The sequence below is a fragment of the Triticum aestivum genome, chromosome 1A (genome assembly GCF_018294505.1).
Source record: "Triticum aestivum cultivar Chinese Spring chromosome 1A, IWGSC CS RefSeq v2.1, whole genome shotgun sequence".
NCBI lineage: Eukaryota > Viridiplantae > Streptophyta > Magnoliopsida > Poales > Poaceae > Triticum > Triticum aestivum.
In genome coordinates, this window is record NC_057794.1 from 551,493,428 (window position 1) to 551,516,953 (window position 23,526).

General features: G+C 47.3%; 2 protein-coding genes across 8 annotated transcripts in view; one reads left to right on the forward strand and one right to left on the reverse strand.

Annotated features, from left to right (window-relative positions):
* The window catches only part of LOC123066511 (polyubiquitin 11), a 34,746-nt gene extending 13,906 nt beyond the window's left edge, over nucleotides 1-20,840 (reverse strand). Inside the window, exons 1-4 of one of the 5 annotated variants that reach the window (XR_006431362.1) lie at nucleotides 20,345-20,412; nucleotides 19,199-19,576; nucleotides 17,671-18,531; nucleotides 11,559-12,739 (exon numbers count right to left, since the gene is read on the reverse strand). Coding sequence is in view for 4 of the 5 variants with exons in the window: in XM_044489583.1 (XP_044345518.1) it covers nucleotides 17,857-18,531; nucleotides 19,199-19,576; nucleotides 20,345-20,362 (1,071 nt within the window). In the remaining variant the exon portion in view is untranslated. Of the gene's footprint in view, nucleotides 1-11,558; nucleotides 12,740-17,636; nucleotides 20,418-20,515 lie in introns of those variants that run through there. The other 4 variants (XM_044489595.1, XM_044489601.1, XM_044489583.1 and 1 more) reach the window with 4 other exon arrangements.
* On the forward strand, nucleotides 2,454-7,279 carry LOC123066486 (CAP-Gly domain-containing linker protein 1). Of its 3 annotated transcripts, none has more exons than XM_044489564.1 (6): nucleotides 2,454-2,612; nucleotides 2,711-2,783; nucleotides 2,902-2,975; nucleotides 3,078-3,455; nucleotides 4,048-4,879; nucleotides 5,580-7,279. In XM_044489564.1, exons 1-6 carry the CDS (start codon nucleotides 2,457-2,459, stop codon nucleotides 6,236-6,238), a joined length of 2,172 nt encoding a protein of 723 aa, XP_044345499.1. In that variant the 5' UTR covers nucleotides 2,454-2,456; the 3' UTR covers nucleotides 6,239-7,279. The 3 variants fall into 3 exon arrangements, with proteins under 3 accessions (XP_044345499.1, XP_044345494.1, XP_044345505.1); XM_044489559.1 differs by having other exon boundaries at nucleotides 4,042-4,879; nucleotides 5,580-7,274; XM_044489570.1 differs by having other exon boundaries at nucleotides 4,042-4,992; nucleotides 5,580-5,816.
* Nucleotides 20,841-23,526: the final 2,686 nt, after the last annotated feature.

The window sequence follows — 23,526 nt, forward strand, 5'->3', positions numbered from 1 at the left end:
CTATTATGCCACGATTAAGAGTAAAGTATTTGGACAACCATAGTGTTCTTTCTCAGCAAAAAATAAAAATAAAAATAAAAATAGACGTGCCACAAACGCTCCAGAATGATCAGCACTTTCCCAGGTCATCTTGTTCAGGGTTCAGCTAAGCGCGTCACACAAGGTTGTACTTTTTGCTAGTATGTTTCATTTTTTCTGAAAATGAGAATAACCCCCGGTCTTTGCATATCTATCTAATTATCTATGTGTTCATGGCCCCTAATGTCGTGGCTCCTAATGAACGAGATCTGGCTCGGCCTAATGAATGATCTGGCTCGGCCATCTTCCTTTGTGTGGTCGCAGGATGCATGGATCCTGATGCAGCCTTCTGCTTAGAGCATCTTACAGGCGAGGACATCAAATCTGGCCTCACAAACATTCACACCCATATATCTTAAATTTGGTTCCTCATATTTATGCAACACATGCAACATATAAAAAAACCTACCTAGATCAATGTAACACCACCAGATCTACCAAAATATGCAGTTTCCATCGAACAGTACCTAACACATAAGATAAAACACTAAATTAAATGGGGAACGGTGGAGGAAATCACTATTTCCTCGCCGGCCTGTTCCCTTGCGGTTAGCGGTGCTGCTTTCGCCGTCGGTGTAGGCGTCGGCCGCCGGAGGGTCGTTGTCGTCGGAGCTTGATTCGTCATTAACGTCGTCCGACAGGTCCATCTGCACACCGGCTAGACTCCAGAGGAAGTGCTCCTGCTCCTCGGCGTGCCTTCTCGCCTTCGTCGTCACCTGCGTCGCCGCCTCGTGCTCTGACACCTTGATGACAAGCCGGAGTGCTTTAGCGTTCTTCCGCCCGAGCCGCCACGCATCTGACTCCGCGTTTTCAGGGAGTGGCGGAGGACAGACATGATGAGCGCGCGTGTCCTTGGGATCAACCGATGCACGCGCGATTGCCCGACGCCTCACCAACGCGTCGCTCGCCACCAGCCTCTCCCTCATGCGTTGCCGCCCGCGCCTCCAACTCGGGCGTCCTCGACCGAGCCGACGTCGGCGAGGCCACAAGCACCCGACGGTGCCCATGGACGCCTTTCGAAGGTAGCTGAGATGTCATCGGGGAGGGGGGGAGGGGGTGTGGAGGGTACCTAAACTGGGACGGAGCGGGCGGCGCTGCCACCGGTCCTGCATGCCAGATGGGAGGGCCCGACAACATCGCCCGCACTGCGACGGTGGGCGAAGGGGGATGGCGCTTCGCTCTGCGAGCCGCCGCCGCTGTTGCCACCCTGAGCGGCGCAAATGCGATGCGGAGAGTGACCGCATCGACGTCGCTCTCATAGCCACTGGAGCTGGAGCTGATACGATCATCTGTCGTGGGGCAGATTGGGAAAGGAGGTGATGGATTGGGAAGAGGAGTGAACAGAGAGTGGAATTGACTGAGCGGACTGCAGTTTAGGGTTCATCAAAGGGGGTATCTGTGGGTTCGGTGATGAGCCGGGCTGACATGGCGAAAGCGTCCGGACATGCCCGGGCCGTCTCATATCCGCCCTACATTTAAGCTGGATATGAGGGGTGTCGGACGGCCTGGCGTTTGGGGCCGGTTTGAGGCACCTGGATGGGTCGTTCTTTTTTGACCGATCAGTGACCGGTCGGTTCACCTCCTGGACGTTTGGGGACGGTTTGAGGTGCCTGACTATAGATGCTTTTAGTCTCTTTTGTGAGGGTTGCCCCGCCTGTCTCGTAGGACTGAGATATGAGTGTTGGGCCTTATTTTATTTTTTTGCAGGAAAACTTTCGTTCTATTGCTCTTCAATTATGGGTGTTGGGTCTTGTTTTGTGTTGCTGAGAAAGCTAGCCTGAGGATGCATGCTCTGCGGAATCAGTCTGTAAACTGCTCTGAGCAATGCTTAATTGCTTAAATCCAATCTTTGAGCATGACTTTTTTTAGCTTATGAATGTTAGTGTCGATTTCACAAGTGGCATGGTTTTAAATTTGAAACTCAAGTGAGTCAGGAGAACAAGTTTATTGGAATGCACCATAGGAAAAACAATTTTTTTACAAGAGTTTTGAGTGGGAACTAAATTTTGTAAGGCATGCAGTAAGATTTAATTCGTATTTTTTTATAAGAAGAGTCAATCTTATGAATCAAATGGCCAATATAAGAGAAATTACGTATGTACTAAAATTTGAAGAGGCATACTAATCAGTATTTTCTACCCCATCCATTTTTAAATATAAGTTTTTTTAGAGATTTCTATGCGAACCACGTACAAATATATAAAACATATTTTAGAGTGGAGATTCACTCATTTTGCTTCTTCGTACATAGGAGTAGTTCATATTGAAATTTGTAGAAAGCCTTACATTTAGGAATGAAAGGGAGTATACTTTCAGGTATCGGGGCGCAAAAGTAGTGGGGAGGTGTAGAAAAATCAGCGCCCACGCCGTCCGAATCGATGAGCAGCGGCGGCGGCGGCGACGACGCGGGGGACGGCGGGCGGGCCGAGTGGCAGCGCATCTACGACCGGGTCGGGGCGCTCGCCGCCGGCCGCGCGCGGCTGGAGGCGCGCAACAGGATCCAGCACGAGTTCTGGGACGCCCGCCTCCACCAGGTGTGATTCATCGGACCGTTCCTGTCCTCTTCCTCTTAGGGTTTTCTCTTGGGCTTCCCTGCGCCTGATTGATGGCTTACATGTTCTCATCCCGGAAGGCGGAGCTGAGCAGAAGCAGGTGGGAGGTGGCCTGCAGGGAGCTGCTCCCTTCCGATGATCCCAAGCTCGCCGGTCAGGAAACATTGTGCCCCTCTTTCGTTTTAGATCTTTGGGATGATGATAACCTGTAGAAGAAGGCACCTAATGTTGCTACTGATGTCATTGTTGCTGCCTTCTCTGTCCAATGCAGAACTGCTAGAGAGTGATTTGGAGGATTCAAGAACTTGTGAAGCTCTTTTGGACACCGAAAACTCAGAACTGCTGGTACTTAATTATCCCAAAAGCATTCGGTCCAGCTTGTGAATATCACTGTTTTTCTTAATCATTGTTTTGTGTCCTTGCTTTTTCTTTTTTTGTAATGTTTAGGTACAACTGAGGGAAGATGGAGCTTGTGTAGAGCTTAATGAAAACACTGCAGATCATGAGCACACTTCTGGAGATTTAATATCAGAGGTAAGAAAGTTAAAGCGAACCTATGCGACCATATGCTGGAACAAGGATAAGGAAGCCACTGAAGCAGTGCAGAAGCTTCAACAGAAGATAGAGGAGCTGCAAGTGGCAGCCTGTAAGAAGGATGATGAGATTGGAATATTGCAAGCAGAAGCTTCTGCTTGTATAAATAAGTTAATGCTTCTAAAGGGTAAACTAGATGAAATGCGATCTTTGGATAAGGACATTGACATCCAAAAGCTCAAAGTTGGGCAACATGAGACTCTTGAAAGCAAGTTTGCCTCCTTGCCAAATGTAAGCATTTCCTTTTGAAGTATATGGCCGGCTCATACTAGACCGTGTTTTCTTTCTGCAGTATTTGTTTAGTGACCTGCCTTACCATACACAATCAGTAGAGAATGTTGACCAGGTTGATATTTTTGGTTATTATACCGGTAAACAATTTTCCAGTAATATATTTTCTAGAACCTAGTTGATCTACAGTTTCATGAGAATATACTACTACTGAAGCTAGCACCCCAAAATCTTCATGTGCCTGCTTAACACTTAACATTGCCCCATACTTGTTTCTGGCCAGTGAGTTATCTAATTTACAGATTGTAGACACTTTGCTGGCCAAAGATTAATTTAAGGGATGGTATTCTAAATCATGATACGCCTGTTGGTCTCAGTCTCTAGTAGAGTCCACCTTGTGTATAGTAAGTGATCTTGGATTTATTTGTTAGGTAGCCATTTTAGTTTTTGAATTCACAAACCGTGGATTAATTTGGAGTTGCCAAAGCAACCTTATTCACCCCCCCCCCCCCCCCTCCATGTCTTGTATATACTTGCTGTTTTCAACATGTGTTGTATCCGTACTCATGTGTCTTTATAATTCTAGATACAATCCAAGGAAGCTGGAAATATTGTAGATATTATTCAAAAGAATGCGGATCATGGGGCCATCACGGCGGAGCTCAGAAAACTGAAGCAAGCTTATGAGACCCTGAGCTCAAACAAGGATAAGGAAATTTCTAAATTACTTGAAATGAAGGATTTTCTTTTGAACCAACTGATGAGAATGGACAAGGACAATGCTGAGCTCCTTCAGAAAAAGGAAGTGGAGGCAGCACAAGCTAACGAAGCAGCACAAAAGCTTCAGCAGAATGTAGAGGAGCTGCAAGTGTCAGTCCGATATAAGGATGATGAGATTGGCAGATTGCGAGCAGAAGCAGGGCCCCTCAAGATAAAGGAAGTGGAGGTGGCACAAGCTAATGAAGCAGCACAAAAGCTTCAGCAGAATGTAGAGGAGCTGCAAGTGTCAGTCCGATATAAGGATGACGAGATTGGCAGATTGCGAGCAGAAGCAGGGCCCCTAAAGATGAAGGAAGTGGAGGTGGCACAAGCTAACAAAGCAGCACAAAAGCTTCAGCAGAATGTAGAGGAGCTGCAAGCGGCAGTCCGAAATAAAGATGACGAGATTGGGAAATTGCGAGCAGAAGTGGAGTACCTTCAGCAGAATGTAGAGGAACTGCAAGTGGCAGTTCGAAATAAGGATAATAAGATTGGCAGATTGCAAGCAGAAGTGAGGATCCTTAACATAAAACAAGTGGAGCCAGCACAAAAGCTTCAGCAGAATGTAGATGTGCTGCAAATAGAAGTGCGAAATAAGGATGACGAGAATTGTAGATTGCCAGCAGAAGCTGCTAATGCAGAAAAAAAGGTACCGGCTCTTGAGGGTAAGCTACTGGAAATGCATTCCTTGGTTAAGGAGAAAAACGATGAAATACAAAAACTGAAAAATTGGCAACCTGAGAGTCTGAAATGCAAATGTGTTTCTTCTATAGCAGTTGTAAGTATATCATTCCAAGTATTTGGCATGCTCATGCTAAAGTCTGATTTCTTTTCCATATTGTATATTTAGTGACCTTGTCTTGCCATGCATCCTTGATCAAGTGTAACCATAATTAAATGAAATTTTTATCCAAATTCACTAACAATTTCATTGACCATATGTTGATGTGTGATCATAGTTTTTTATGATAGGCATAGGCAAATTGTCTAATTTTCCTTTATTGGTCAAGAATCATATTTCCCCGTGCTCCGCTGTATAACTTTTTTACTCAGAAGGTATAAGCATCATGATTCTTGCTAGGTTCACACATGAGTCTTGTGTTACTGAAAGCACAAACTAATGGTAAACTTGGTTAGTTTGCTGCTAATCGATTTTGCAGTGCCATCTTTTATAGAAACTGAGTAGACCTAAGTAATCATGTTCCTTAAAATAAGATGTCCGTTTCTTTCTCCTTTTGTCATCCAAGTGAATCCAACTGGTGAATAACCCAAGAATTGTGGTACCAATCATCCGATTATTACACCTGAAAATCTTCCCTGCTCCTCTTTGGCACATAACATTGTCTCGTACTTGTTTGTGGCCAGTAACACATAGCACTGAGCCAAAAACAGCCGAGGCCTCTGCATCAACAAAAGCCTTGGCTGTTGTGGTGGCTGCTTCAGCATCTCCACCCGTCACAAGCTCCAAGCCAGGGGCGGGGATCGACATCGATCTGACCCCTCCCCGGCTTGTCGGCGACAGGGAGGCCAGCCCGCCCTTCCCTCCGGGATTCGGGCCGGTGGCCCGATTCAAGGACACAACTACCACCGCTCCGACAGCAACCTTGGCGGTGGTGGTTGCGAAGGAGGACGGCAACCCTGACCAGAGCATCGCTGGTACTACTGATGATGCGGGTGGGCTCGACATTGACACTGCCCCCATGCCCCCTGCAGCAACAACAACCAAGACCAAGAGCAGCATGCTGAAGGGCAAGCCAAGACCAAAGGAGCAGAGCAAGGCTGATAAGGAAGGTACAGAGCTGGACTCGATCCTAGGGAAGAGGATGGAGCGCAACAGGCCAGAGTCTAATGTAGGTCTAGGTGAAAATGAGGAGATGAACAGAGACATGTATAAGAAAATGAGAGGGTCTGTTAGTGGAGAGGCTGAGAGCAACATAGGTGTGTTAGGTGGTAAGGAAGCTACCGGTATAGGGGCTACTGGGGAACTGATGGGCGCAAAGGATGACGCCCATCAGGAGGAATGACGATACTTAGCTGGAACTGCCGCGGATTGGGCCAGCCCGGGACAGTTCGTGAACTGGTGTGCCTAGTGTGCACTCATGGCCCCTCTGAAACATGGCAGATGGAGGCTAGGCCTCAAGCAATGTATCACCCATGATGGGGGTAGGAAAGGGTGCTGGCATCCCCCTATTTTGTGACAATAGCATTGACGTAAAGTTGCTCTCATATGGTTCGAGGTATATTGATGTTCATATCCGTGACGATCCCCATGGCCCTGGATGGCGGGGCACCTTTGTGTCTGGCGAACCCAAGTCACATGAGAGACATCACATGTGGATTCTGCTCAAGAGAATTAAACGAAACTCTACTGAACTGTGGATGATGATCCGGGATTTCAACGAGACTATGTGGCAAGGGTTGCATTTCTCTGCTGCAAAACGGTCTGAAACATATAACAGGGAATTTCAGAAAGTGTCTATCTTGGTGTAACCTGTACGTTCTCGGCTACCAAGGGCCGGGTTGGACGTATGAAAATAAACAAGCAGGGCGGGACAAGGTGCATGCAAGGCTTGACAGATGTGTGGCTACTCCGGAATGGAATGACGTGTTTCTGGACGCTCATGTTCAGCATGTTTTTTTTTTGAATTGTTTGGATTGCTTACCACATGTTTCATATGGTCATGTTCAGCATGTTGTTATCTCAAGATCAGACCACTTTCCTCTCCTACCCTCAAATGGGAGGGAACGCTCTCGAAAGAACACGGATACCTCGTTCAGGTACGAATTGATGTGGGAAAGAGTGGGGTCACTGGGACCTGCAGTTCAGGCGATATGAGACGGCGAGGGTACGGCACAAAACCTGTCCAAGGTTGCACTAAAGTTGAAAAAGTTCAGAAGTCGTTGGCAGCTTGGCCTAAAAAAGATTTCAGTTCAGTGTCATGGAACATAAAAAAGAAGAGACAGAAGCTTAGAAAACTTATGCAGTCGCAGAGGTCCAGTGCTAACGATGAGCAAATTAAAAGGGTGTCCGGTGAGTTGGATGAACTTCTGATTCGGGAGATGATGTGGCTACAACGGTCGCGCGCCATTGGCTGAGAGAAGGGGACCAAAACATGAAATATGTCCACCGTTTGCCAATGAACGCATATGTTACCAACATTTCAATCCATCACAAACAATTTACTCCCTCCGTTCGGAATTATTTGTCTCGAAAATGAATGTATATAGAACTAAAATACGTCTAGATACATCCATTTCTGTGACAAGTAATTCCGAACGGAGGGAGTAGTTTTGTAAAGCGTTTGCCAATGAACACATGTGTTACCAACATTTCAATCGTGCGCGTTACAACAACAAATCGCACACACAGCTTTAGACTTTGTCGTGTGCCCCGTATGACACATGATCTTCATCCAATAACCGTTCCCGATGGATAGGCCGTCACACATGTTTCATTTTCTAGCACATGAGATTATTTTTCTACCGTTTGCGATGTCTGCATCACACACAGTTTGGTCGAATGATGTGGGATAGATGCATTCTCTTAGGCCCAATCTGCAGTAGTGACACACACCATTCCACACACTCTCTCTCTCTCTCTCTCTCTCTCTCTCTTACACACACACACACACCGAGAGAGAGGGAGGGGAGGGGGGAGGGAGAGAGAGAGAGTTAAAAAATTTACGAAAAAGAGACAAAGGATGGGAGATCACTGAACACGTGATGAAAATCCTGAGGAGGATGGCGAGGAAACCCTTGATAAGGGCAAGAGACAAAGGGCCGCAAAGACATTTGGTGATGATTTTCTCGTGTACCCCGTGAATGATACTCCCACTGCTATCTCAGAGGCGTATGCCTCTCCAGAAGCTGACCACTGGAGAGATGCGGTCCATAGCGAGATGGATTCCATTATGGCTAACGGGACATGGGAGATCACTGAACGTCCCTATGGTTGCAAACTGTTAGGATGTAAGTAGGTGTTCAAAAAGAAGTTTAGGCCCGACGGTATGATTGAAAAATACAAGGCTAGGCTTGTGGCTAAGGGTTATGTCCAGAAAGAAGAAGAAGATTTCTTCGATACTTATTCACCTGTGGCCAGACTCACCACCATTCGAGTGTTACTCTCGTTGGTGGCCTTGCATGGCCTTCTCATCCACCAGATGAATGTTAAGACGGCTTTTCTGAATGGAGAGCTAGACGAGGAAATCTATATGCAACAACCAGATGGCTTTGTGATAGATGGTCAGGAAGCAAAGGTGTGTAAGTCGCTAAAATCTTTATATGGCCTGAGACAAGCACGTAACCAATGGCATGAGAAGTTTAATACAACTCTCACATCTGTTGGCTTCGTTGCTAATGAAGCTGACAAATGTGTGTACTATCGCTATGGTGGGGGCGAAGGAGTTATATTGTGCTTGTATGTTGATGACATACTGATACTTGGAACCAACCTCAAAGTGATTGAGGAGGTTAAGTCGTTTTCATCTCAGAAATTTGAGATGAAGGACCTTGGTGTGACTGATGTTATCTTGAACATCAAGCTACTGAGAGACGATGAGGGTGGGATTACACTTCTGCAATCCCATTATGTTGAGAAGGTGTTGAATCGTTTTGAATATTTGAACTGCAAACCATCTCAAACACCATATGATCCTAGTGTGTGGATTTGAAAGTTCGAAGGCACAACTAATGATCAATTGAGATACTGTCAAATTATAGGTTCACTCATGTATCTAGCAAGTGGAACAAGGCCTGACACCGCGTTTGCTATGAGCAAACTGAGCCGGTTGTTTCCAAACCGGGTGATGTACATTGGCACGCTATTGAAAAAAGTTATGTGGTATCTAAAAGGTAATATGAGCTATGGACTTCACTATACCAGATACATGTCGGTACTTGAAGGGTATAGTGATGCAAATTGGGTCTCTGATGCTGATGAGATGAAGGCCACGACTTGGTATATGTTTATGCTTGGAGGTGGTGTTGTTTCGTGGAAGTCTTGCAAGCAAACGATCTTAACGAGATCGATAATGAAAGTAGAATTAACAGTATTGGACACATCTGGTGTCGAAGCAGAATGGCTTCGAGATCTGTTGATGGACTTGTTAGTGGTCGAGAAGTCGGTTTTGGCTATCCTTATGAACCGTGACAATCAGACAGTCATTTCCAAGGTAAAGAGTTCAAAGGACAACATGAAGTCCAACAAACATATAAGAATAAGATTAGAAGTTGTTAGACGTTTGAGAAACTCAGGAGTGATAGCATTGGATTATATCCAAACAGCTAAGAATCCGACAAATCCTTTTACTAAAGGGTTATGGCGTGCTGTGATACATAATGCATCGAGGGAGATGGGTATGAGACCCACATGAGTTGCCATGGCGGTAACCCAACCTATGTGATCGGAGATTCCGTGAAGTAGGACTTGGAAAAACAAGTCAGTGATGAACTGAGGAGAGTAACTTTACTAACTCACTCTGTTGGAGATGCAATACTCTAGGAAACTATATTTTCGGTTGGTGAGTGCGGCGCTTCTGCTCCTGAGCTCATCTGCACCCCCGACGAAAAAAAATCTAAACAAATACTACAAAAATTCAAAAAAAATCCAATTTTTTTGTGTGGTAGAGAATTTTATGCGTGAGGTGAGCTACAAATTTCAACTCATTTGGACATCTGAGCAACTCATAGCAAAAAAGACAAATTCAGGGTTTGTAAAAAAGTTTAGTGTTCACACATTGTTCTGACCTGATTTTTTTTTGTTGAGAGCTGCTCAGATGTCCAAATAAGTTGAAATTTGGAGTGAACCTCACACATACAATTATCTATCACAAAAAATAAGTTGAAATTTTGATTTTTTCTGACCGGGTGCAGATGAGCCTAGACACCAAATTGGATTTTCGGTAGGTTGACTACTATCTTAATGTGTTCCAAAGCTTATACAAGCAAGATGCTATCCTACAGAGTGATCTTTGAAGGAACACACCTATATGAGCCCAACTGCTGGTCATAGTCCATGAGATTGGGGTGATCTCTAGCAAACACATGAATAGTCCAGGAGTGTGGCTAATATGCTCTACCCGAAAGGTCAGCCTTTGGCAGTCTAGTACTATTAAGACATGTGGTGAAACTTCTTTACACCAAACTGACAATTCAAGACATAGTCCATTGTTTAGTTGTGAAGGAGTATAGCTACTTGCTCTAGGTGGAGTTCAATCTTAACAAGTCTCCACTGAAATACTGGTATATCAAAACAATGTTGGGAACAAAGGATAAAATGAGCTACACATACGAGGCCTCTGCAAACCCAAGCTTGAGAAGAGAAGTTGCGGGAATGAGCCGAGCCGAGCTCACACCTATGCCTTATTTTTGCCGGTCAGGAACAAAGAGTTTTTGACAGCCGGGCCATGATCTGAGACGTCGGATCATGGGTTGTCACCAACTCGAACATGGGTCCAGCCCACGTCTCTCCACGCGACCGCGCCTACACATATGAGGCGTCTGCCAACCCTAGCTGTTGCGCGAAATAGTTTGCATCTGCCGCCTGTGATCCCATTCTGTCCACCGCGTACACGGTCAACGGGAGAGCAGGCCTTCGAAACCCCGTCTCTCTGAATGTTGTACGGGAGAGGAGCATTAGGTTTTTGGGGAGCGTCTCTACGCGACTGCTCGCCGACGTTCACCTGCTTCCTCTACTTCGTCCACCTCCGCTGCATCGTCAACATGTCCTCCGACGCCGAGAGAGCCACCGCCGAGAAGGTTGCTGCTGACCAGAAGGCGGCCAAGGAGGCTGCCGCCACTGCTGCTACTACGGCCAACTGGAGGGTATAACACGGTCATCCCACTCCAGTTTCTTTCTATCTTAGCAGTACTAGCCATGTGCATAGATGTTTCTACTATATGTGTAGTACGTGCTTATTTAGTTAGCAATCAATATGTCATTATTTCCTGGATTAAGTTAATTGAAAATTTGACTTTTTCCTCAAAAATAAGTGCTCGTGTCTATGTAATAATACTGTCAGTGTCTTCCTGTTTGTTTGTCTGTACTTTCTTTTGGACCGCTCCTTTCGTGTATGCATAATATATAATCCGACTAATATGTGTATGAATATCGGCCTATGTGAACTGCTGTAGTGGTATAATTTATGTTTTTTTTCTTTTTTATATTTATTGTCTGTGCATGCCTTGCAGCAGCAGGCCCAGGAGAACAGCATCGCTGCTTCGCACAAACCTGGTCTTCAATGCCTCAAATTTTCCTGTAAAAAATTCAAACAGCAAACCTTTACATGTATTGAGAGCCAGACCCACGTGATAGAACAAAGCACAAATATTTTACCACATCAAGGATTCAGCAATATGATGCTTTATCTATAAAGCAGGGGAAAACCCTTTATCGTCAAGGATTCAGCAATAAGATAATCAACCAAACTTGCTAGTACAGTTTAACTATGGTTGCATTTGCATGCATACTGAGCTTACCATATATATTCGCAATTTTGGGTTTAGTTGATGCAAATAAAGGCCATCTCATTCACGTGATGCGCGCAATCAACAATCTACTAGTTGGTCCGAGCCACATACTCATATGTCCCCTATTAATAAGTACGGCGAAATCAACAAAAGTTTAGTCCCCTGTTACGTGCAGACAACACGTCCCAGCCTCCCAGGTGACATACACAATACTTGTGGGCATCGGAACTCTGAAACTCTGAACTGTATAAGCAGGGAAGCGGACATCAACAAGCTGAACCGTGGCTTCGGCTTCGGATCAGTTGCTCGCATTCCTCACGACTGAGTTTCCTTTTCTTTTTTATTCGGGGATTGTCAACATTTGGTTTCAAGCTCAACACAACATGAAGGATAGACTCTGGTCGTATGCGGTAGTCAGCAAAGGTGCGGTGGTCCTCCACCTGCTTCCCAGCAAGGAGGAGGCGCTGCTCATCTGGAGCAACTCCGATTTCATCGGCTATCATCTCCTTTAGACTACGTATGGTGGTGCCTGAAAAGTGATGATCAATCCAAAAATTCATCGTCTTGCTGCCAGTTAACGTCCGCACAAAGATCTGGGCTTTGGCTTCACGGGGTCTCACCAAAACATGAAGGATAGACCCATGCTGTATGTAGTAGTCAGCAAAGGTGCGGTCGTCCTCCACCTGCCTCCCAGCATGGATGAGGCGCTGCTCATCTGGGGCAACTCCGATTTCATTGGCTATCTTCTCCTTTAGACTGTATATGGTAGTGTCTGAAAAGTGATCATCAATCAATAACCGAGTTGTTCTGCCAGTCGGTGTCTTCACAAAGATTAGGTTCGGATATCGGACTTCAAATTGGGCCCCCTCCTGGATGTGCAGATCCTTCAGGGCACAGCTGTCCGCCAGCGTCTTACTGCCATACTCTATTATGGCATCGTCTATAAACAAGACCTCCGCCTTCAACTTAGCCTTCACATTGTAAATCAGGTCTGATTCCGCAACCTCAAGAGAGTGGCACCTGCTCATGCCGTTGTGTACCCTGACACTGATCTTCATCTGTTGAACGAAAGCACAAAACATCAACATCTGTTGAACGAAAGCACAAAAAATTAACATCATAGAGAAAAGATCTCATACAACAGCAACAATTCCAACAGATACCAAATTATTATCATTTTCGAAATGGGAAGGATTCCAGCATTCATTAAGAAGAAAAGTGTTGCTCGGTTAATTAGGGAAAACCGAGCGAAGACCAGATTGCACAGTTAATTATGGAAAACCGGGCAAAAACCATCACAACCATTGAGCGGCACACAAAAGATACCCACGCACACTACTCCAAAGATGGCCTCGCCGAGACAGCATGCAGGCGTCATCGTCATCACTCCCCTAGAAGGAGTCATCGCCATACCTAAACCCTGAGCAAACGACTCCCGCTCGCCGTAGGCGATCATTGACTCAACCCACGCTGTAGAGGTCGTGTGGAGTTGTATGAAAGTCCGCGCCAGAACTCAGCCACCTGCGATCCGACAAAGCAGCTCCAACTCTGACGGAAAACTATGTAGGAGAACTAGGCACGTCTTGCGCCGCAGAAAATCACCGAACGAACCACCTGCTGCCCGTCATCGTACGCCACCGGGACCCGCCGCCGCAGCTTCGACTTCACAGCGACAAACCAGCCGAGGCAATCCCGCGGACATGCCGAGAAGAGTCGACTACCTCAACCAATGTCACGTCTCCGACATTGCTCACCCATCATTTATTATTGCCACAAAAGTATCGATGCCAACACCAACGCCATCCACTTGTCCCTCTTGCCAGTCCCTCTTGCCAATGCCCAGCTCCAAGAACGAAGCCATCGAGAGGGGAAAGGACGCCAATGCGCCGTCATCATCCAATTGCAAATGATCTAGGGTTTCCCCCGGAGATGAATCCATCCGCTAGGGGTGTGGCAGCAATGCAGTGATGCCTCCAAGAAGGTCTACGACGACGGCAGCCGCCACCGAGACAGGGTCTTCACCCAAGCGCCCAAACACCCAACCTACACCGTCGTCGGCAAGTCCACCAAGCACCACCACTGAACATCTCGCAGTCGAAGAAGCCCACCGCTGAAGCAGCCAACCGCAACTTGCGGAGGCCGCCAATGGCCACCTATGAGCACCAGTCGACTAATCCGTCTACCGCCGACCGTAAGCTAAGCCACGGGACGCAACATGAACCACCAAGCCTTGCCAAGCACCACGCCGGCAAGAGACAAGAGAAGTGCAGCCCGAGGCCAGGAACCTCCTCGGTTCCCAACCGCAGGCAAGCTCCATACACGCACACGCACCACACACGCCCACCAGACGACCTCCAGGCGACAGATCCGCGCCGCCCGGTGCCTTGCGGACCCGCATCACATCATCGAGAATGCCGGCGTCCATGGCCACCCGACGCCCTTGAGCCGCACCAGTCCGCTACCCAGCCTAGGCGGCAGCTCCTTGACGCCCTTGCCCGGAGCCAAGCTAGCCCCACCTCAGCGCTAGCCACCACAAGCGGCCCCCACTGGAGTGTGCCTCCACGCCGGTGCATGTATCCACGACGGCGCCACACCGGTGCCTAGACAGGGCAATTCCGCGCAGCGCGCGCATCCGGTACGGTGTCGTGCCAAGGCACCCCCGTGCCTCTTTGGAGCCTTTGCCTCCCCGCCCTCACACCTCAGCGCCGCCCGAAGCTCGGCCCTCCGTGCCCCCGCAGTCATGCGCCCTCACGCCTCCATGCCGTTTAAGGGAGGCTGTAGCCGACCAGATCCCGTTACCGTCGGCCACTGTCGAGCTTTGCTCGATGGCGTGAGCCGAAGATGGCAAGGGGGAGGGGGATGGAATGGGGGTGGCGGCGGCGGGAGCTAGGTCTCCGCCCGAGCTGCTCCAGGGAGCGATGCGGGGACAGGAAAAAATGTGGCGAGCCCTTTGTACAAATTTCTCTGAGATACCAAATTTTAAAGCACAAAACATTATAATTTCGTAGACAAAAGGCTCTCAAATCAATAGGTTCCACAATGATACCATTTAGTGTTGCAAATGTCAGTAAGACATCTTGTTCAGACCAGAACGACTAGGAAACTGGTGATAAATATAAACATCATGACTATAGTTGGCATATGTTGTCAGTCCATCGTAGATGTATAACAATTTTGTTTTTAGAGATTGTGATAAAGACACATTGTATGAGAATCCTACAGATTAGTCCTTTTTCCTTTTAGATTACCGAAAAATGGTTTCCCCCCGCTTTGTATACAAAGCAATCAACCAAGACAACCAACAATAGGTGCTGGGGTGGAAGCTGCATAGTCACGCCCAAAAGAAAAGAAAGAGAAAATACAAGAGAAACAAATGCCGACAACGGCGGATCGACAAAAAAACGAAGAAGCCTCGTGGCCGCTGCATCCACCGGAGATCGCCCACCAAGCTCCGAGCCTCTGAAGTACCGGTACCAATCAACACCTCCAAGAGGGGACGCGACGATGACGACGCTACTGCCAAGGGTTTCCCCCAGTACGCGGTGAGGAGAGAGAAAGGGTAGCCCCGACGCCCTCCAGGAAGGTCCGGCGGCACCCTCATGCGCCACCACGTCGGTGTCGGCCAAGCTAACAGGGATTTCTCCCGATCCCAACCTTCACCTCAGGCACTCCGAAGCTCGCCACCAAACCGACCCCCACCCTGCGCCAACCCGGTCACGAAGCTTCCCACGCTGTCTCCCCACGACACCGTGAAGCAAGGCCTGCACAATGAAGAAGAGGAGCCGGGACTAGGGAAGCAGCACCGTCGGCACGCGGGAGGGCCCCACCTCCACCGTCGAAGACGGTAGCTGACCAGACGCAATAGCAGGAACATACCAGGCCCGGCCGAGATCTTCGAGACCCGTAAAGTTCTCGCCTTCGCGCTGCAGCCGGCACGCCGTCGGCGCCGCCGCCCCTGTCCAAGCCGCACCACTGCCTCACCACGCAGAAGACAACGAAGCCACGCCGGGGACCGACCCGCTAAGACCCAGATGGGGCCCGCAAGGCCCAGATCTGAGCTGGGGACACACCGCCGGCCACCCCACGCCACCAAGCCGCCCCGCCGCCAAGGAGCAGCGCCGCCACCACGTCCGCCGCCGGCCACCCCGCCGGGTCACCGGACCGCCGCCATGCCGAGCGACACCGCCGCGGCCCCCCTGCCCCTGGCCAGGAGGACGCGCGTGCGGGGAGAGGAGATCCTGCCGCCGCCGGCACCCCCTGGGTATGACCCGGGGGCGCCCACCGGCGACGGCAGGGGAGAGGATGAGGGGGCGAAGCCGAGAGCAGAGGCGCGGGGGCCGCCCCGGCCGCCTCCCGGGGAGGCGGCGCGAGGGCGGAAGGAGGGGCGGGGAAGGAAGGGCGGGTGAAGGGGGGCCGGATCCGGGCCGCGCGCCGGCGAGGGCGGCCGGATCCCGCCGGAGACGGGCAGGGGAAGGCGGCGGCGGCGAGGGTTTCGGGGGCGGGAGCGGGTGGCTCTCAGAGTTCGGTCTCGAACGTTTTTGGCGGCGAGGGCGGGAGCGAGACTCTTTTCTCTCCCTTTGGCGCGATGGTTCCGGCCTACAACCGTCCTCGCGAGGCGCTGGTTCGATTCCCTTTTTCCTTTTAGATATGAATCAAACATGAAAAGGTTTGATATTCTTCATCCATCCAATCCTAAGATCTAACAAATCCTATGAGATCAGTCACATATGAAGACAAGTGGTACTACTATATAAAAGCGAGCCAAGGGGGGATGGGAGGTTGAATAGGGATGAGCTGACAACCCTTCTAAATTAATCCACACACACTGTACATATAAAAACTGAGGGCAGGCCTGGCGCAGTGGTGAAGTCCTCCCCACTTGTGCCAAGAGGTCCTGGGTTCGAACCAGCCTCTCTGCATTGCACTTTGGAGGGGTAAGACTAGGTTCTTATAATCCCTCCCCAGACCCCACCTTGTGTGGGAGCTTCTATGCACTGGGTCTGTCCTTTTTACTGTACATACAAAAACTAAAATGCTACCTAAAAAATACATTCAAGATCACCCGCTATACATTGCGTGTAGTGGCGGAGCCAAAGCCCGGCGGCTGACGGGCTCTACATGAACCTTCCTTAGCTTATACAAGAATACGAAGATTTAATCAGTAGCTTTTCTAGGCAAATAGCCATCAGCTACTTCCCTTTGTACTTTGCGCAAGCTCAACGCACGGGCTAGCTCCACCACTGATAGGGTGGACACTACTAGAGATTAAGACCAACAGGTGTATTGTGATCGAAAATATCATCCCATAAATTCATCTTTGGCCAGCAAAGTGTCGACAATTTGTAAATTACATGAGTTACAATGTTATGTGCTGAACAGGAGCAGAAAGATTTTCAGGTGTAATAATCGGCTGATCCGGACCACAATTCTCGTGTACAGGGTTATTCATCAGTGTGTATGTAGGCAAAGTTGGATTCACTTGGATGACAAAAGGAGAAAGAAACGGGCATCTTATTGTAAGGAACATTTATACTTACATCTACTCAGATTCTACAAAAGATGGCACTGCAAAATCGATTAGCAGCAAACTAACCAATTTACCACTAGTTTGTGCTTTCAGTAACACAAGACTCATGTGTGAGCCTATCAAGAATAATGATGCTTATACCTTCTGAGTAAACAAGTTATACAGCAGCGCACGGCGAAATATGATTCTTGAACAATAAGGGAAAATTAGACTATTTGCCTATGCCTATCAGTAAAAAAAACTATGATCACATATCAACAGGTGGTCAATTAAATTGTTAGTGACTTTGGATTAAAATTGCATTTAATTATAGTTACACTTGATCAAGGATGTTTACATATAAACATGACATTGTACATTGACTATATGTATGCATGGCAAGACAAGGTCACTAAACACACATATGGAAAAGAAACCAGAGTTTAGTATGAGCAGGCCAAATACTTGGAATGATATGCTTACAACTGGTATAGAAGAAGCACATTTGCATTTCAGACTCTCAGGTTGCCAAATTTTCAGTTTTTGTATTTCATCGTCCTTCTCCTTAACCAAGGACTGCATTTCCAGTAGCTTACCCTCAAGAGTCAGTACCATTTTTAATGCATTAGCAGCTTCTGCTCGCAATCTACAGTTTTCATCATCCTTATTTCATACTTCTACTTGCAGCACATCTACATTCTGCTGAAACTTTTTTACTGCCTCCACTTCTTTTATGTTAAGGATCCCCGCTTCTGCTTGCAATCTGCCAATCTCAATATCCTTATTTCGGACTGCCACTTGCAGTTCCTCTACATTTTGCTGAAGCTTTTGTGCTGACTCCACTTGTTTTATCTTAAGGTGCCCCACTTCTGCTCCCAATTTGCCAATCTCATCATCTTTATTTCTGACTGCCACTTGCACCTCCTCTACATTCTGCTGAAGCATTTGCACAGCTTTGTTAGCTTGTGCTGCCTCCACTTCCTTTATCTTAAGGGGCCCCGCTTCTGCTCGCAATCTGCCAATCTCGTCAGCCTTATATCGGACTGCCACTTGCAGCTCCTCTACAATCTGTTGAAGCTTTTGTGCTGCTTCGTTAGCTTGTGCTGCCTCCACTTCCTTTATCTTGAGGAGCCCTGCGCTGTCCTTGTCCATTCTCAGCAGTTTGTTCAAAAGAAAATCCTCCACTGCAAGTGCTGCAGAAATTTCCTTATCCTTGTTTGAGCTAAGGGTCTCATAAGCTTGCTTCAGTTTTCTTAGCTCTGCTCTTAAATCTCCTGCGATGGCCCCATGATCTGCATTCTCTTGAATAATCTCTACACTATTTCCAGCTTCCTTGGATTGTATCTAGCATTATTAAGATACAGGAGTATGGATACAGCACAATGATTAAGAAAATTAGCGACATGCACAAACTGGACCGAAAGCTTTTCAGCTATGGAATTGATGTTGGAGACAAGAGGTACAACTACAAGTATATACAAGACACGGAAGGGGAGGGGGGTGAATAAGGTTGAGTTGACAACCCATCCAAATTAATCCACGTATTGTAAATAAAAATACAAGAATGCTACAGAACAATGAATCCAAGATCATCTGCTCTACATAGGGTGAACTAGAGATTGAGACCAACAAGTGTATTGTAATTTAGAATATCATCCCTTAAGTTCATCTTTGGCCAGCAAACTGCTGACAATCTGTAAATTAGATGGCTCACTGGCCAGGAACAATTATGGGGCAATGTTAAGTGCTGAACAAGCGAACGAAGGTTTCATGTGTTAAAATCATAGAAGGTTGATCTTGACAACAATTCTTGTGAAACTCTAGATCTACTCGGTTCTAGAAAAGATATCATGGAAAATTATTTAGCAGCGCATTAATCATAATATCAACCTGGTCAACATTCACTACTGACTATGTATGGTAACTTTGGAGGCAGGTCAATAAGAAATACCACGGAAAGGAAACAAGGTATAGTATGAGCCAGAAATATACTCCAAAATGAAATGCTTACAGTTGATAAGAAGGCAAGCTTGTGTTTATGAGTCACAGGTTGCCCAACTTTGAGGCTCTGGATGTCATTCGCCTTATCCAAGGAGTGCATCTCATTTAGCTTGCCCTCAAGAACCAGTGTCTTATTTGTGGATGCAGGAGCTTCTGCCTGCAATCTTCCAATCTCATCATCCTTCTTACAGGCTGCCACGTGCAGCTCCTCTAACTTCTGTTGAAACTTCTGCACTGCTTCAGTAGCTTCCTTATCCTTATTCGAGCATATGGACTCATAGACCTGCTTTAACTTTCTTCGCTCTGATATTAAATCTCCGGAATTGTGCTCATGATCCGCAGTGTTTTCATTAAGCAGTACACAAGTTCCAACTTCCTTCAGCTGTACCTAAACATTACAAAAAGACAAGCACGGATGCAAATCCATGATCAAGAAAATCAGTGGCATTCACAAGCTGAACCAAATGCTTCTGGGATAATTAATAAGTACCAACAGTGGCATCAGTAGCAACATTAGGTGCCTCATTGTACAGGTTATCTTCATCGAAAAGATATAAAATGGAAATGCTATTCAGTTAATCTTAATAACCCTAAGGTCTTGTCCATCTGGCTGCGGCGAAGCGGAATGACCAACAAAACTGACATTTAGCAGGCACATCATGAAAACTCTCATAAATCAACAAAAAAAGAGTGAATTCCACTTTTTACCCCATATTTATACATTTGTGACACTTATTACCCCTTCGAGTGAAAATTCGTCTAGAATACCCCTTTTAAAATCTTTGGACCCTCGTTTTTTGATGCGTGTCCATCAGGTAAGGTGTGAGGTGACGCCCTGTATCCAAAAACATGTGGACGGCCACAAGGAGTGGAACAGATAGACAAGAGAAGTTTGCACAAGATCGCAATGATGCCCTCCGATCCTTACAGTTTTTTTTACGAATCAATGACGCAACATGCCGATCCTATCGACCATAAACAAACAAAATGTAAAACTGGGATAAAACCGTGTTAAAAGTCTCCAAAATCTGACATTTCGATAAAAGTTCCACTAAATAGGGTAATATGTGTCACAAATGTACAACTACAAGGTAAAAAATGGAATTCACTCACAAAAAAAAGGTATGCCAAATTTAGGGGCACAATGTTTCCTGACCGGCGAGCTTGGGATCATCGGAAGGGAGCAGCTCCCTGCAGGCCGCCTCCCACCTGCTTCTGCTCAGCTCCGCCTTCCGGGATGAGAACATGTAAGCCATCAATCAGGCGCAGGGAAGCCCAAGAGAAAACCCTAAGAGGAAGAGGACAGGAACGGTCCGATGAATCACACCTGGTGGAGGCGGGCGTCCCAGAACTCGTGCTGGATCCTGTTGCGCGCCTCCAGCCGCGCGCGGCCGGCGGCGAGCGCCTCGACCCGGTCGTAGATGCGCTGCCACTCGGCCCGCCCGCCGTCCCCCGCGTCGTCGCCGCCGCCGCCGCTGCTCATCGATTCGGACGGCGTGGGTGCTGATTTTTCTCAATCTCGTGTGTTGCAATGCTCTCGGAGAAGATGCTACGGAGTACTACTAGTTAAACGCTGAGCAGCTCATCGCCATTGGAGGAAGACGGCGGTGGACTCGTGGAGACTGGAGAGGTGAGGCCGCGAGACATTTGGGGAGAAGACAAGTCAGTCACTTCGTGGCTCCTTCACTTTTTTGTCCTTTTATTATTTTTGACATCTCGTTTTTAATTTTGATCCTGGTACCTAATAAAAGTATAGAAAAGAAATACTGATTCAGTATTTCTCTTTGAATTCAGTAATTTCTCCTATTATATTTGCCATTTTATTCGTAAGCATTGCATAATCTGGGTCTCTATACGACCGTGGACGCGCCCACAGACAACGGCCGAGGCAGATCTCAAGTTTTGCCGATTACAATCACAAACCTTATTTTCGAGAAACCAAATACATGCAAACACATGCACATTGATCATTTTGGTCAAACATAGTTCAATGCACAAAAATACAAGTTGTTCGTACTTAAAAATTTTAGTGTGAATGAAGCATCCGTGTTGGGCCTTCGGGTTAAGGTTTAGTCCCATCGTGCCGTGCGAGAAGCAACACGATCGACTTAAATAACCGTCGTTGTACAAAAGTGGGCGCATCCAGGCCGTCAATGCACCCCACTTTTTTTTAAGTTAAATCATTTTGTCACTTACCCTTTGTTTCTCATATCCTACCCAAAGCGATCATATTTGGGACGAATGTGAGCAAATTGTCGCGGGCCCTAACGGTCAGTCTGACATAGCGGACGCATCCGGATGTCTTCATATCCATTATTCATTTATCCGTCTCATATTTGGGCTAAATATGAGGAGTGCCAGTCAGTCCGAACGTTTGGGCTGGTTGTGGGAAGCCCGATTGGGTGCTACTTTTTCGCCAGGTCAGTGACCTAGCAGTCCGCCATGGCGTTTGCAGCGGATATGGGGTCTGTTTGTAGATGCTCTAAGATTGACTCCTATAAAAAAACTATAAATTGATTTTTACCACATTCTTTAGAAAACTTAGTACCCGCTCAAAACTCTTGTAAAAAAGTATTTTTTCTATGATGCAATCTTTTTTCTAAAATACGTACAAGCATGTGTATCATATATTCATAGAAAGAGTAGTCAAGATGGCCGATGCAACGCCTTTCGACACCCACACCCACCACGACTACACTAGCACACACTCGCCTTGACCAAACTCAAGCCATGAACGGCAAAGAGGTTGAACACAGAGCACATAGGTTGTGTCACAACCGTAACGAACACCTCAAAGCACGACAAAAACACAAAACCAAACTAGATCAACGCACCCTCCACTCATACCATCTAGGAGATCGGCAAGTGGACAGCAGGAGCTAGCCTGGCTCGAGGAAGACATCGTAAATGAGGCGTCGTTGATAGAGTACATAGCGCCCCGGATGCTCATGCCCGCGGCAACACCGAATACATGACAACCCGACGTCCCAAGCCTCACTGCCGTGGCAAATCACACCAGCTACTCCTCTGGAAGACACCCCGAGCACCTAGACAACGCCTCCAAGAAGGGGATGGCGTCGTGGCATCGCCGCTGCCTGGCCGACGAACCGAGCCTCGGGGTTCCCCCGGTGTTAGAACGGGGGATGGACAAGGCCATGGCAACACCATAACATCATATGAATTTCTCCTCGGTCATGTCTGTCGCGTCTCTGAAGCAAAGTAAACTGGGAAGGGGGAAAGCAAAATTGTCATCTTGGGCCATCACCATGAAGAGGGGAAGTCGCATCCGGCATTAGGTTGTCTATGATGCAATCAAATAAACTTGTTCTATTGACTGACTTCAGTTTAAAGTTTTAAAAGCATGCCACTTGTGAAATCAACACTGACATGCATACTTTCAAAAAAGGAAGTCATGCTCAACTGCTTGGATTTAAGCTTAGTTTTTCTCAGAGGTGTTGCATTTGTGGTAGAATCAATGCCGCGTCGGAATAAGATGACTCTTCTTCTTCCCCACCCTAGTGATGCTTCAATTAGCAACGCCGGGAAGCAAGTAGCCCCTGTGTCTCGTCAGACTTTGGTTTTGACGATGTTAGGTTGTGGTGGCTGGTGCTTGGTGTCTTCTCGGACGACAGCGTCAGCTGGTCCAGAGTATGCGGATGTCTTGGAGTGTGTGTGCAGATGGCGGCTTGCGGTGGCGCTCTTCTTCTCCGATCACGTTGGATGAAGACGACATTATCAATATCTGGCAGACTTGGGGATGATCCCTGACCGACGTGTCACAAAGACTCGGTTCCGTCGCCTCTGACTGACCGTTTAATCGGTTCACAAAATAGTGTGGTCTACAATGGAGTTCTTCCATATCTAGATGTGGAGGCTACTGGCGTTTTTCTCCGGCGGTGCCATGGTGGTGGCGGTGATCGACGACAGGTGATGATTAGGTTGGGAATATGGATCTCCCAAAGTAAAGTTGTAATTTTTTGAGCCCTTTGTGCAAATCTCCAAGACACTAGGCACTTTGTTTGTTTCATGGAGTGGCCACATATGTACTCATTGTAATTTGTTTGTTTAATGGACAATGTGGTAATTCCTCTCTCTCAAGAGAAAGCTTGGATTTAAGCAATTCAGCATTGGTTAGAGCAGTTTAAATTGCAACTACGCAGTGCATCCTCAAACCAGCTTTCCCTGCCACATGAAACAAGGCCCAACTCATAACTTACTCCTACAAGAGAGACTAAGATCACAATTTGTTACGCCCTCGATGCGGCTATATCTCCCACGTATCGAAGCACGACGTCTTAGAGGCATAACCGCATTGAAAGCAATGTCACAAATGAGGTA

What these genes read in the sequence shown, in the direction of transcription:
- LOC123066486 (XM_044489559.1), top strand. Translation starts at nt 2,457, where the DNA reads ATGAGCAGCGGCGGCGGCGGCGACGACGCGGGGGACGGCGGGCGGGCC. An exon ending in GGGACGCCCGCCTCCACCAG is followed by an intron (nt 2,613 to 2,710) that starts GTGTGATTCATC and finishes TCATCCCGGAAG; the next exon opens with GCGGAGCTGAGCAGAAGCAG. An exon ending in AGTTTGCCTCCTTGCCAAAT is followed by an intron (nt 3,456 to 4,041) that starts GTAAGCATTTCC and finishes TTATAATTCTAG; the next exon opens with ATACAATCCAAGGAAGCTGG.